The following is a 14,779-nucleotide window of genomic DNA, read 5'->3' on the forward strand; positions in this document are numbered from 1 at the left end:
ATATATATATATATATATATATATATATATATATATATATATATATATATTTATTTATTTATTTATTTGGAGAAAAAGCAATGAAATTCTAAATATTCTGCAATTGATGAAGAAACATGGCATCAATTTGTACAGCTTAGGACATCCGAGATGTGGTAGGTAAGTGTAGGTAAAATCATTCAATTCATCATTCATAATTTTATATCATAACCATTGTTTCATTTTGTCACAGGAAACAAGGTCAAAAGCATAGGGTGTAAGTGCTCAGAATAAAAATCCACACCTAGTGTCTCGTGGTGGATACAAAAAGCTTGAGGAGAAAATAATGAAGTAGAAGTCAGAGAGTAAACTTTCACTTTCTGAGGGTGGTGACCCTCCTCTTCTTCCTTCACCACCATCTCGACACGAGAAGTGGAAGTTAGCCCGTTTAAGATCATCGGGCTCTTACACTTCCGACACTGCAAAAAGCAAATGCATTTGTTGATATGAGTAGCCAAATCAATTCCTTTAAGTTATCCTTCAACTGTATAGTCCCATACCTATACAGTCTCTACATCCCTCTCATTCCGGTGTATGTTCGATTCGTCTACATGCCCTTTCCACTAGAAGCCTGCCAGGAGCCGCTCCTTGTCTGTGCCCCCTGCACCATGCCTCTTGCACCGGCGATCACTCCTCGCCCTCGTCAATACCTTCGTCAGTGTTTCCATTATTCGTCACATGAAAACCTTCAAGATGCTGGGGCGTTACAAATGGTATCAAAGCCTAGTCTCTTCCAGTACGGTGTGGTTCGAGGACGATCCAGACGGAAGCTGGTGGGCATGTGACACCCGGGCGCTGACGANGGCGGGGAGTGATCGCCGGTGCAAGAGGCATGGTGCAGGGGCACGGACAAGGAGCGCCTCCTGGCAGACTTCTAGTGGAAGGGGTACATGGACGAATCGAACATACACTAGAATGAGAGGGATCTAGAGACTGAATAGGTATGGGACTATACAGTTGAAGGATAGCTTAAAGGAATTGATTTGGCTACTCATATCAACAAATGCATTTGCTTTTCGGTAGCCTAACTCATAAGAACTCCATGGTTAAGCGTGCTTAGCCTAGAGTAATTATGGGATGGGTGACCTTCCGGGAAGTTTTCTCGGAAAGTGTGTGAGTGAGGACAAAGCACACTGGAAAGCCTCGTGTTGATGTGTGGGGGCAGTCAGCAGTCCCTGTAAGTTGCTGGGGCGTTACAGTAATCGCTTACCAGTGCATCACACCTCTACTTCCTTCAAAATTGTAGTTGTGACTGATTGAACCATTCCCAACACATGTAACGAATAACGAAAACACTGCAATCGCATAATTGACCAAACTTGGAAGCCACTCAGTCTAGCACAGGTAGCAGCTCTCAGGTTTTGGTACAAAACTGGATTTTTTGACTGGTAAGCGATTACAGGGCCTCTGTAATCGCTTACCAGTTCATCAGACCTCTACTTCCTTCAAAAATGTTGATGTGGACTGATTGAACCATGCCCTACACATGTAACGAATAATGAAAACACTGCAATCGCATTATTGACCAAGCATGGGAGCCACTCAGCCAGGTACAGGTAGTAGCTCTCAGGTTTTGGTACAAAACTGGATTTTCTGACTTGTAAGCGATTACAGGGCCTTTGTAATCGCTTACCAGTGCATCAGACCTCTACTTCCTTCAACCTCCCTCAATCGCTGGACCAAATGCCCCTCTCAACCTACTCAGACCTGTACATGCTCAAAAAATATGTTTTTCATTGTGCTAATAGATAAGACTCACCCTGTAAGCGATTACAACAGCACCAAAGCAGTGTCATTGCTGCAGGAACTTACATCCCAACCCACACAAACCTCTACTTGGTCCTTCGCACAAACATAGGCCTCACTTAACTTAAATAATGAGAATCAAAATTAAATAACACAGGGAATCAACAGTAGAATAAAATATCCTTTCCAATAATAACTTTCATTATTCACAATCATATTAACTATTCCAAATACAAGTATACATACTTCAAAATCTACCAAATACTACAATATTACAAAAATTACCTAACTCTTAACCAAGATTTGGACTGTATCCGGTGTAAGGAGTTCTACAGGCTTTGCTCTTGAAACGCTTTCGACGTTGTCCTTCCTTCTTACTTGCAAAATCATTGAAAAAATCATTGAAAAAATCTTGTTCTTTACCTGTTGTACTTAAAGCAACTTCATCTTTATTTATGTCTTCAAGCAACTCATCCTTCAATGAAAATAACTCTTGTTCTAGTTCTTCAATAAGAACATCTTGTTCATGTGAAACTTCATCTAAACCATCATCATATTCTTTTTCATGTACTGATGCTTTCAAACATGACACACTCATTTCTTTCCTTGATTTGCCATACTCATTAAGCATCTACAAATTAATCACAATTACCATTGCGTTGTATAAAACCATTCAATTCAACCAAAAATTAATAAAACAATGTAGGAATACATACCACCCCCGTTTCCATTGCAACTTTGACGAACTTGTCACCTACATTCACAGTCATCCAATGCAAAATTCTTGGGAATTTATGTACAACAAAATTTGAAGGAAGGAAACGATCATAAAACCAAACCTGACTTACATCGTTCAAGTCAATATCGGTCATTTAAAGTCAATGTCAAGCAACAATGCATGTAAAAGATTTACCTTAAACATGTAAACGCAACCATCCACATAGACAGTAGTTGCACCTTTTCCTCCTTTCCAGGCTACACAAGCTTTGCAAAAACTACTAAGTAGATAATGGTACATTATACGACCCCAACAAAAAGTACTCAAAGCACTTGTTTTATCAAAAATTTCAAACAAAATTGGGAATATTATTCTAGTACGACTAGGTAACAATACCTCACTTATTCCAACCAAAATGTAAAGCTTACAGACATCCATACAAGGCAACTTTTTGGGTTCTTTCAAAACAAAATCATATATCATATTCAGTTCATATTTTCCTTTTGCTTTATCAAAGTAATTCCGTAATTGAGTTTCTGAAAGGATTTTTGCATTCAATTTAATTTAGTCACCAACTAAACCCAAACCTAAGGCTAAGTTGACATCTACTTCCTTGAATTCAACAAATTTATCTCCTAATTGAAAACCACCTCTCTCATCAACCCATCTAATCAGTAAAACACTCAAAATATTCCTACCAGTCTTTAGATTATCCTGTAGTTCCAAAAACCATGCAAATGGCGTCTTCGAAATAAGACCCTTGTGCTCCTCACTCAATATTGCATTCAAACCACCAACAAAATTGGTTTTCATTGAATGTTGAACAAATAACTGCAACAAACAAAATAAATTAACATTTATTGATACAAATAACCAACAAAACTCTCAACACCCAAAACCAATGAAATCCGTAACGATGACCAAAAAATACCATGACCGAAAACCTAATTACGATAACGTTACAAGGATAGCGTTCATACCTTGTTTGAAGAACCAATGTCACCAAACGAAGCCATGGCATAAAAAATGGAACAAGTTCGAAGAAATAGACACCCGACAACGACAGACGCCAAATGTAGAACTCAAGAGCCAAACCCAACAAAATCACTCAACCTCCACAGAGAAGATTAAATGGATAGAGAGAGAGCTTCGGAGAAGAACGAAAACCTAAAATGGAGAAAATGAGAGAGACAATGCTTCGAAGGAGAAAGACTGATTCAAACTACGGAGGGTGTTTTCGGAACAACACAAAGTCTCCTTTTTCAAATCACATTTTTAATTTAAAAAAATCATTTAAAAACACCCAATACCTTCATGACATGTGGCGTTGTCAAATCGTTGTTAAAATTTCGTTGTTAACATATCGGGGTCCTTAATACTTGCAGAAGTAGAAGAGAGAGAAAAAGGTGAGAGGTAGTTATAATGGTTTGAGAGAGAAATAGAAGAGAGAGAAGGAAGTGTCAGGAAAAGCACATGAGAGAGAAAAAAAGTGCAGCCACGTAAGCAAAAGTTAACGTTGTTACTACCAATTTAACGGAAGGGACCTAATAACACCAAAATTAGTAACCTAGGGACCAAATTACATCATTTTTAAAAGCGGGTACAAAACAGAAATTCAGTCCCCAACTTAGGGACTAAAAAATTAAACCTTCAAAATATATGCTTTTGGATTGTTCTGGACTGTTTTGGCTGTAAAACTATATGCATGTCTGTTTCTGCAGTTGGGAATGTTGTAGAAACAGACCCGTTCTTAAAAAAAAAAACAGGGGCATATGCCTCGGTTGCGGCCATAACCGAGGCAAAAAAACCCCTTACGACATCGGTTCAGGTCTCAACCAAGGCATAAAGGCGGGCGAAAGAAGAAAAAAAAAGACCCTACTGCCTTGGTTCAAGTCCCAACCGAGGCAATATGTCCAACTTTACTGCCACGGTTCAGGGGGAACCGAGGCATAAAGTCCTGCAAAAAAATTTAAAGACATACTATTTCGGTTGACTTTGAACCAAGGCAAAATCATCCACCTTTTTGTCTTGGTTATAAACCGAGACATAAAAGTTTAGACTTTTTGTTTCGCCTATATATGCTTTGGTTTTAAGAACCGTTGCCAATAGACGAAAATGACCGTTTTCGTTTCCCCTAACTGCACTAGTGATTATGGACTTATTTTGTACATTGATAATTTTGTTTGTACTGAATTTTTTTTTTATATAATTTTCTTTTATTAACTTTTTTTCATTTGGATCTATATATAGTGTAAACTTAGCTTATTGATAAATATAATAACGATTGTTTGATAGAATAATTAAATAATTTACAAGTCAAATGGCTTATTTCGTTATAAATAAGATATATTAAAGTTTTTAATAAATAGGTTAGGATTTTTTTTAAATGGATTAAAATACAATTTAGTCTTTTATCTTTCTTCTTTCTACAATTTTCTGTAAGTTTAAAATGCTTTATTGACAGTTTTGATTGACCTAATAAATTAGTCGAAGAGATCAAATTAATATGATATACAAATAAAATGGCTAATTTAGTATAAGAGGATATATATACTTTAAAATCAGAAGATTGTATCTTTTCTTAATTAAAATACTTGTTTTTAATAATATGTTCATGCTTAATTATTTACGCATTTTTTATTTTAATGAAATATAATTTATTTAATAGTAACACTAGATTTTTCTTTTTGAGTCATGCTATATGCACAAATACATAAACATACTTTCCATGTCATTTAGCTACCAACTAAACTATTCAAGTAAAATAGAGCCAAACTATATTTTACTTTTTTTTCTTTGGGTTCTATTTATACAAGCACACAGTCTTAAGTTTATTAAAGTTATTCAGGTAGGTTTTGACTTAATTACCTTCCTTTTCTATCTCCTCTCACTCTTAATAAAAGGTTTCATCAAGTCCTTCAAGTGTTTATCTAATTTTGTTATTCTAGTTAAATATTTTGTGTATATATTTATTTATCGATTTATAAAAATAAAAGGTTGTGTTGTGTGAATGTTGTTGAGGCAGGGACACAGTAGAGACAGTTCCAAAAATGGTTAAACTCACTGTCTCAGGATTCGTTTGGCACAAGACATTCGCATTCCACAAACCACGTTTCCTATTAGCGTCGTGCTTCTCAACGCGCGTCGGCACACACAACGGAACCTTCCACTGCGATGAAGCACTCGCGTGCTTCATGCTTCGCCTCTCCAAACGCTTCTCCGGCGCTCAAATTGTTCGAACCAGAGACCCCAACCTTCTGGAAACACTTGACGCAGTCGTCGACGTCGGAGGCGTTTATGAACCGCGACGGCACCGTTTCGATCATCACCAAAAGGACTTCCACCAAGTATTCGGCTACGGTTTCCTCACTAAACTCAGTAGCGCTGGCCTTGTCTACAAGGTGTTTGTATTTTGTTCATTACTCTTTTTCTTTTCGCTGTTTGCGTCGTAACTCAACCTAACTCGTTACTCGTTCCTATTCCTCTAGCATATTGGTTTGGAGATAATTGCAAATGTGATGAAGCTCCACGAGGACCATCCTCATGTGCACCGTTTATATCCTGCTATATACAGAAACTTTGTGGAGGCAATTGATGCTGCGGATAACGGAGTGAATCAATATGACCTAAACGAATCCCCGAAATACGTAGTTAACACGTGTCTTTCTTCTAGAATTAAGCGCTTGAATTTGAGCTGGCTGGATTCTGATCAGTCTTCTGATCGAGAAAATGAGTTGTTTCAACAAGCAATGGCACTGGCTGGCGCTGAATTTTTGGACAATGTCAATTACTATGCAAAATCATGGTTACCGGCGCGGTCGATTGTGATGGAGAGTCTTGCGGCGAGGGAAAGTGTTGATTCGAGTGGAGAAATCATTAAGCTTACCCGACCTTGTCCTGTAAGACAGCCCACAGCGAATTAAATTAATCTTACTGATTTTAATGGCTATTGTTAGAGTTTACTCTTCATACCAGTAGAGAGATTAAATTACAATCTTTGCAGGTTTTGGATATCATTGTGATTATTATCTAACTCAAACCTTTTGTCACTTGCTACACAGTGGAAACTTCACATACATGAGCTTGAGGAGGAAATGAAAATCAGTCCTTCTATCAAATATGTTATTTACCCGGTATGTATGTTTATGCGAATCAGTCAAATGAATCTTCAAGATTGAGCGTAAGCATAAATCATTGTTGCCCTTTGAAAATCCGCACTTTTTTTTGTTTTTTCTGATCACCATATTTAGGTTACATATGTAAGTTTTAGGTTTCTTTCTTTGTTTTTCCATTTGATCGATAATTTGTGTAATAAATTATAAATGATTATTATTCGTAGGATGATAGAGGTGAGAAGTGGCGACTGCAGGCAGTGGCAATTTCACCTGCCAGATTTGAGAGCAGAAAACCGTTACCTTGTTTATGGAGGGGTTTGGAAAATGACAAGCTGTCTGAGGTTGCTGGAATCCCAGGTTGTACTTTTGTACACATGAGTGGTTTTATTGGAGGAAATCGAAGTTATGATGGAGCTGTAGCCATGGCGAGAGCTTCTTTAAAGGCTTAGGCAATGATAGGTTTAACCTGATACCTTTTTCCCAAACGTTATTTTTTGGCCCCGGGCAATAGTTGATCATCTTTAGGAAGCGATTGCAACTACCAGAAAATGCTTTAATGCGAATTTTAGTTTATTCATTGAAACAGTATGCATCAGTTGTTCAGAAACATGGTTTATGCGTACTAAATTATTGAAATGTAATCTTTAAGCTAGGAATGCAATCTTTACAGAAATGTAACCTGATATTTTTGTTGTCAATTCTTGCATACTAACTTTCCGCACTACTTCAATAATGACATTTCAATCGTTGGTTCCACTCTTTATATGCATTTATCAGTATTTTCATCATGGTCAAAACTAGGTCTACGCTTCACTAATACATATTCTTGGCACTACAGTTACTCCTCTGAAACACTTGGCAGATCCTCTTTAAACCACGAGTAAAGACCACCTTCAAGATGGAAGACATTGCTGAATCCATTAAGGACCAGCAAATAAGCTGCTATGAGAGACCTGTGAAAGTATCAAGACGTGACAATCAGGGCAATATATCAATCATTATGAAGAATCAATATTATTTCTTTTCATAATCACACAACAAAACTTGCAACCAGAGTATAGCCGTTAGAGGATTACATATTGCATTGCAGACAACCGTATAACTTTCCCGTTCATACATCCATGCAATCCAAGTTATTAGCTGTACTTTTTCCTTTGGTGAGAGCTAATTGGTAATTGTGGTTGGATTTGACTTAATTCTTGTCAATCGTTCGTACTGTTATTATTCGTTTAATTAATAGCTAGGTAGGATACAATGATATGTAAATCTATTACCCTGTCTACTTTTCATGTAGCTGAGTCCATGGTTAGATACAAAATCCAGACTCATCTAAAATGAGAGCTTCAGAATTGCATTGCAAAATGGATCCATTTCACAAAATGTCTACTTCCATTTTGGTCTATTTTTAATTCTTAAATAGCATGTATGAATTTCTATTTGCAAAGTTAAAAATCCAAAAGCAGAAGAAAATAGGCAATCGGCCAAAATAAATTGGAAATAGTTAATACCTTGATTGTTGACCTTCGGGCAGATTTTGTGATGGTTTCAATGTACCTCCAGCTGAGCAAGCTACTATTATCTTTGCATTTTTATCCAACTTTGCTTCAACAGCTGCCAGCATAAACCAAATATTTTATTTCAGAAAGCAAGAAATGCACGAATTCAAGCAGTGACAAGTTGGGTAATTAATCGTACTCTGGATGAACTCAGGGTTCTCTTCAGTCCCGGAAAAAATACCAAAAAAAGCAAATGCAGCACGTCTTGCAATGTCCCATGCTGTCCACTCCTTTATAAGCCTGTATATTTGCACATTGATAGCATCTGGAGGATGAGCCTGCACCAGTTGCCAAACTCGTTGGTTTTATCCTTTATACACGCGTATATAATGTTATAATGATTTATGGAAATCAGAAGAACCATAGAGACCAAAAAATGAAACATGAATGGTCAGGCACGTTGGATTTTAATACAAAGCTTCTAAAATTTGTCCACTAACCTCTTTGAACTCTGCTTCTGGCCTTACGTCTAGAATCACAAACTTATTTTCTTTTTGAAGCCGCAGAGCTTCCTTTGCATCCACACTTCTTACCTGCGATGACAAACACATCCTACACCTTTAAATATTTACTCTGCATATAACACAAACTAGATATCTCATTTCCTTAATTCAACTTTTGCCTTCCCATACCCTCATGAGATTCTTCTTGTTTGTGTACTCAAGATGTATATAATGATACAAAAGCATTACAATATTACGTGTACCTTGATGTTGTGCACAGTATGCATTTATTTCCTTATTCTTTGTACTCGCTTTATCATAAAATGCTACGAATGCAAATGAAAATATACTTGTTTGTGACACACAGGTGGAGCTTTACCCTTTTTTGCAGCAGATATTCTCGCTTAACCTTCCAGTCTTCTTCAGCTAATAACTCCAAAAAAAAGTTCAAAAAAACAAAAAAGAGCTATTAGGGTTCTGTGATATCTTCCAAGTGCCATGTTAATTTAACTCAGTAAGAGTGTAAGAGTAATTTGGAAAAAGTACCTGGAGACTTTGCTGGTTTTGTGGCTGCACTCTGGATTGTCAAACCCCTTGTGATATTCTGTTGAAGTGATCTTTTTCCTGCGGATTTGTACGATCTCACTTTCGCCCACCATGAATTATGATCACGTGTAGGTTCTAAAGAAGGTAGCAAAGAATGCAAAGATGATGTAGATGAGTACTGTAGAGCAATTGGTGTAAAAGCTGTCATGCTTGTTGGCTGAGTTTGAAGTGAAGAATAAAATATGAGAGTTCAAATGTTGTAGTTAATAAAGGGTAATATTTAATGATTGAATTAGTGTGAAAGGATCAGGGGTGGTGCTTGTGTCATACAGAGTACTGCAGGTAGTTTGTGTGAGAAGAGTATCAGCTTACTCAGGATATTTAGGGCACAGAATCTGAGATTGTGGTTCAGGTTTTACGACTGCTTTAACATTTGGATATCTTTGCCATCTCATCATTATCTCTCTCTTTTCTCTGCTGTCTGTCTCTCAGCCTGCAATGTTTTTTTTTTTTTTTTTACCAAATTTTATAATCTCTTTAATCTTCTCAGAAAAAATCATTTGGTTTTATATAAGGTTTCTTTTCTTATTAAGACCCTCCCATATCTCGTACTAGTTTTTATAATATTCTTATTGTTCATTAAGAAAATGTATATAGTAATTGAGGTATAAATAAATAAATACAAATGTTCTTAAATGTTTACTATAAATCTACCAAAAAAAAAAATAGTTGCAAAAATAGTATTACATGTCATTTTTAGGTAGTTTGCCTAGCACACACTTCTATGCTGTTTTGTATAATTCATACTTGATATATATTGGACGAAAAGACTTTGAAGTACTTCAATTTTATGTTGAATGTAGTCACAATATATATGAAGTAAATTATATATTTATCATATTGAAAACTCAAATTGTAGAAACATTAGTTTATCCAATTCTTTTTTAGTATTAAATTTAAATGTGGCACAAAACATCTTTCCTATTCGAATTATATTTGTTTTTATTGTTATTTGATATTTTTGATATTTTGATATTTTTGATTGTTTATATATATAGAGTCGATGTTCACGTGGTGGTAGTAAATAATGATATTTTGATGTTTTTTTTAGGATAACTTAGAGATAATATATTGGTAAGGTGATATTTCTATATAGTGTTTGGATAAAATACTTGTAATTGTAACACAGTAATTTTAAAAGGATAGTTAAAAATATACAGTAAGGGCCTGAATGAAAGTTTTAACATCAAAATTTAGTTACGATCTTGTTATATATTGATATACGCAGATAATAATAATATTATTATTATTATTATATTATTATTATTATTATTATTATTATTATTATTATTATTGATATTAACTGTATGTCCAAATACTTAATATAAAAAGGGATATAAGATATTTTATACGGGTTATATCTAACCAACATAAAAGTGGAATATTATATTATTTTAAAATTTAAAATAATGATATTATGTTAGTTTTTCAATATAATTAACATAATATGTTTAATTTTCTTCTTTTTTTTCAAGTATTTTAATATTGTACTCATATTTATTAAAAGTTTTACATCGACTAGAGATAAAACTAATTAGAATATATAAGTGGGTGTAAACCTCACATTACAAGTCAGTTTTGTGAGATTAAGTTAGACTTAAACTCCACTTCTTAACAATACTTTCCTCGTCTAGTTCTCGCAACTCTCTCATTTGGTAAGTGGATGTTTTCCTCTTATTTATGATTTTCTTCATTCTTATTGAAACCAATGCAAGTGTAAAAATGTGTTTATTGTATTTGTTAGGCCAATGCCGAAGTCTTAGATCTCTTTGTCAAAAAATTATGCGACAATGATGGTATTGGAGGTGGAGAAGCAAAGTAAGGGTGAATGGCAACAACGGTGAGCATGAAGCTCAGGTAAAACATGTTGCTTATAAATAGGCACACGATGAAGGCGAGAACTTGTGATTTAGGGTCTTAAGGAGTGGAATGTTTAAGATAGAAAGTGAGACTTTCTATGTCACTTATGCAATAACTGACATATAAACTAAGAAAATTCCTATGTCTATGCTAGTTTCAGAATCATCATAAAAATCCTTTTTAAATCGGCATAAAAAACCTTCATTGCATTAATGAAGACTTAATGAGATGTTTTCAGATAAATTAACCTTTATGCCAAAATTTGGGTTTCTCACATATCAAAATATAGGTCATCTTCTACTAGAAAAGTGTGTCAAAGTTATTTTGGACTTTTAACTTCTATTAATCAACCGACGTCTAAACCGGTGACGTCAATGGGACGTCAGACATCCTAACCACAAACGTCTATAATGACGTCAGTTAGTGCCCATGACTGACGTCAATGAACGTCGGTACTGGTTTAACTAGACGTCTGAAGGCATTAATTAGACGTCGGACAAAGCATTAGAGCACATAAAGACTTTGAACATGACCCTGACCGACGTCTAAGAGCACATACAGACGTCGGTTTTCGCATTAACCGACGTCTAATACAGTGGTTGTGTTTTAGTGCAGTTTTGTTCCCGTTTTTGGATAGCCTATTAGCACAATTTCCTTTTGCTAGTTTCCCCCAAAAAAAAGCTTACGACTTTTTAATTTCTTATGGATCTTTTTAACCCAAAACCGAACCTAGGTTGTTGCTTAGTTCCATTTTCATCCGCAAGAGGAAAAAATCACGGTGAAACGATAACTAGGCAACGACCCAAGGTCATTTTTTGGTTAAAATGATCAAAAGAAATTCACTAGACGCCGCTTTTTCTGGGAGATAGCTAGCAAAGGGAGAATGTGTTACTACGTTACCCCAAGAAAGGAACAAAACTGCACTAAAACACAACACAAGGAAAACAAATTTAATCAGTTGAACCAGAAGATATAATCAATGAAAGACTGACAAAGATTAAACGATAACAATAAAAACCACGCACTTGGGATGCAATGCCGCAAGAGAGAAAAAGGAGAGGAGGAAGACCATGACGTTATCAGAAACAACAATGCAATACCGCAAGAGATAAAAAGAAGAGGTGCCACAAGCGAGAAAAAGAAGAGGTGAAGCAAGAGAAAAAGGAGAAGAGGAAGACGCGATATCAGAAACTGAATGCCGCGAAGAGTCTACGGTTTATTAAAATGAAATGGGGCGTCGGTTGCTCCTGAAACCGACGTCTATAGTCAAATAGACATCGGGTATCTGACTAATATGACCTTCAAGTTAACATTTAAACTGACTTTTTGAATACCCATTAGACGTCGGTTTCGAGGGGATCCGACGTCTACGAAGCTGAACCGATTGACGTTTGATTTCCTGTCAGGGATCTTCACGACATGTATGATGGGGTGCTGACGTATATAATAACTTAGACGTCGGTGCCCTTCTAGCCGACGTCTATGTCCCTCGAGTTTGGTGAACATAATTAATTACAAGCACATAGACGTCGCTTCCCCTCAACACCGACGTCTAAATTGAAGAATTTTTGTCTTCCCGCCTTCCAGACAGGCCTTAGACGTCGTCGTTTGACTAAGTGACGTCTAAGCGCCTGGGAATTAGGTGAACAACATTAATTGCGGTCCAGTAGACGTCGGCCCCCGTGAACACCGAAGTCACTTGACTGTTTTATCACCTACCTCAGGCAATTAGACGTCGGTTTGCGGCAGTTTCGACGTCTACAATGTCATAGACGTCGTCTTACCTTGAAACCGACGTCTAGTTTACCAAACTATTTACGATAATGCCACCGTGCAGTCATAGACGTCGGGTTATCATGAAACTGACATCTACTAGGTGACGTTAAACAGCGTTTTTGCACTAGTGAAAATCACAAAATTTTTAGAAAATTACTTAAATTTTGATAAACCTAAATTTTGACACGTGATATTTTCATACGATAAAAATAATTTAACATAAGAGACCGCATTAAATCTTTTTATAAATTGAGATTCAATTAAATAAAAAACAAATATAAAAACTAAAACGAACCAAAAGTATAAATATAAAAGTTAAATTACTAATTAATTTTTGAAAGAACATAAACGTTAACAAATATATTAAAGAAAACAAATTTGAGATAATTTAGTTCAATCCAAATCTAGAATCTCAACGAAAAACAAACTGAATAATTCATGTTTTATTTCACTTTAATATATTGGTTCTGACAAAATGTTAGTGGAAAGTAAAAAAGAAAAAATTAGAATAAAAGAGTAAAAACTAATTTTCTTGATGTTTTGAAAAATAAATAAATGACATATAAATAGCATAAGATCATTATCTAAAGAAGTCAAACTAAAATTCTACATTATAAATTATTTACATATTTAAATACTTGATTATGTAAGTTATAAATTAAATGGATGGTCACCAACTCATACACAAATAACTAGTTATAAGAATTTGAGATTGAGTATGTCATAATTTTCTCATGTAGATTTATATGATTATAACATGTGACAAATAATAACTAAAAACATCTTTAAATAATTTTCAAGAGAAAATAACACATACGTTATATTAGATAAAAGAAGAACATAAAATTTAACCTGATAATAAAAAGATTATATGTCTTAGTGAAAAATATCATACCATTAAATAAGAACAAGTAAAGCCTCTAATCCCCATAGTCGAAACTCACAAGCTTGATAAATACTCTCAAGACAATGAGTGCAAATGCCAAAAGAAGAGTGTTTCTTACATGGAATATTAGATTCCCAAAACATAAAATATAGCTCAAATATTTAAAAAAAAATAGAAATGTGAGAAAGAGAAAAAACATGAAAGAAAAATAAACTAAGAGTATTTATTGAAGGAAAAAGGACAAAAAAGAAAAACACACTAACATGACTGAACATAAAAATATAAAGAGAAATTCTCACAATTAACTTTTTTTTAAGCATTATTTGGTATTGAAGGAACACAAAGTGACGCCAAACCTTTGATATTTTTATTTTTTGTTTAACATTACACAACTGAGAAAATTAATTGGAACAAACTGAAACTAATATTATCGATTTTTGAACTAATATTGCATGCTATATGAACTAAAAGGGGTGTGTACACCCTTAATTAGAATGATACAGATGGATAGAATCCTGGATAATTCTAAAATGTTAAATAGAAATTTATTAGGTGTTTTAACTATTAATTATGAAACAAAAATACAAAATATTTCAAAACATACTTAATAACTGCTTAAGTAGTTTTTTCACAAAATTTATAATTATTATTTAACAAATATAGCAATGATTACTGATATGATTGTCTCACCACATTGATGAAAATCGTCAAAATATTAGTAAAAGAATAATATTTTCTCCTGTTTTATTTTTTTCCTCTTATATATATATATATATATATATCTAGGGTTGGGCAAAAATAACTGAACAACGCTATATTATAATTAACTGTACTATATTATACTGAAAAAACTGATCTATTTTTATTATAACTTAAATATATTGTTTATGGTTCAGTTTTTAAAAACTTAACTTAAGAAATTTTTGGTTCAGTTAACTATAGTTAACTGTAGTGTGTTTTAAGTCTCTTCTTCTCATGCATTACTCCCTCTCATCTTCCTCTCACATTTCAAGAAAGACACTTGTACATACCAT

General features: G+C 34.6%; 2 protein-coding genes across 2 annotated transcripts; one reads left to right on the plus strand and one right to left on the minus strand.

The window, feature by feature from the left end:
* Window positions 1-5,510: 5,510 nt before the first annotated feature.
* LOC106776093 (UPF0160 protein MYG1, mitochondrial-like) lies at window positions 5,511-7,814 on the plus strand. The gene is made up of 5 exons (XM_014663417.2): window positions 5,511-5,904; window positions 5,992-6,402; window positions 6,565-6,636; window positions 6,843-7,077; window positions 7,457-7,814. Exons 1-4 carry the CDS (start codon window positions 5,554-5,556, stop codon window positions 7,065-7,067), a joined length of 1,059 nt encoding a protein of 352 aa, XP_014518903.1. The 5' UTR covers window positions 5,511-5,553; the 3' UTR covers window positions 7,068-7,077; window positions 7,457-7,814.
* Window positions 7,246-9,486, minus strand: LOC106776094 (rhodanese-like domain-containing protein 14, chloroplastic). Its single transcript, XM_014663418.2, has 6 exons — window positions 9,164-9,486; window positions 8,997-9,043; window positions 8,615-8,707; window positions 8,314-8,452; window positions 8,127-8,229; window positions 7,246-7,571 (listed from the first exon to the last, which is right to left on the minus strand). Exons 1-6 carry the CDS (start codon window positions 9,369-9,371, stop codon window positions 7,457-7,459), a joined length of 705 nt encoding a protein of 234 aa, XP_014518904.1. The 5' UTR covers window positions 9,372-9,486; the 3' UTR covers window positions 7,246-7,456.
* Window positions 9,487-14,779: the final 5,293 nt, after the last annotated feature.

The sequence above is a fragment of the Vigna radiata genome, chromosome 10, assembly GCF_000741045.1.
Source record: "Vigna radiata var. radiata cultivar VC1973A chromosome 10, Vradiata_ver6, whole genome shotgun sequence".
Lineage (NCBI taxonomy): Eukaryota > Viridiplantae > Streptophyta > Magnoliopsida > Fabales > Fabaceae > Vigna > Vigna radiata.

Excerpts from the sequence above, each read along its gene's own strand:
- LOC106776093 (XM_014663417.2), top strand. The coding sequence starts at position 5,554 with ATGGTTAAACTCACTGTCTCAGGATTCGTTTGGCACAAGACATTCGCA. Across the intron at positions 5,905-5,991 it reads GCGCTGGCCTTGTCTACAAG|CATATTGGTTTGGAGATAAT; the intron begins GTGTTTGTATTT and ends CTATTCCTCTAG. Across the intron at positions 6,403-6,564 it reads AGCTTACCCGACCTTGTCCT|TGGAAACTTCACATACATGA; the intron begins GTAAGACAGCCC and ends CTTGCTACACAG.
- LOC106776094 (XM_014663418.2), bottom strand. The coding sequence starts at position 9,371 with ATGACAGCTTTTACACCAATTGCTCTACAGTACTCATCTACATCATCT. Across the intron at positions 8,708-8,996 it reads AATATCTGCTGCAAAAAAGG|GTAAGAAGTGTGGATGCAAA; the intron begins GTAAAGCTCCAC and ends TTGTCATCGCAG. Across the intron at positions 7,572-8,126 it reads CCCGAAGGTCAACAATCAAG|GTCTCTCATAGCAGCTTATT; the intron begins GTATTAACTATT and ends ATACTTTCACAG.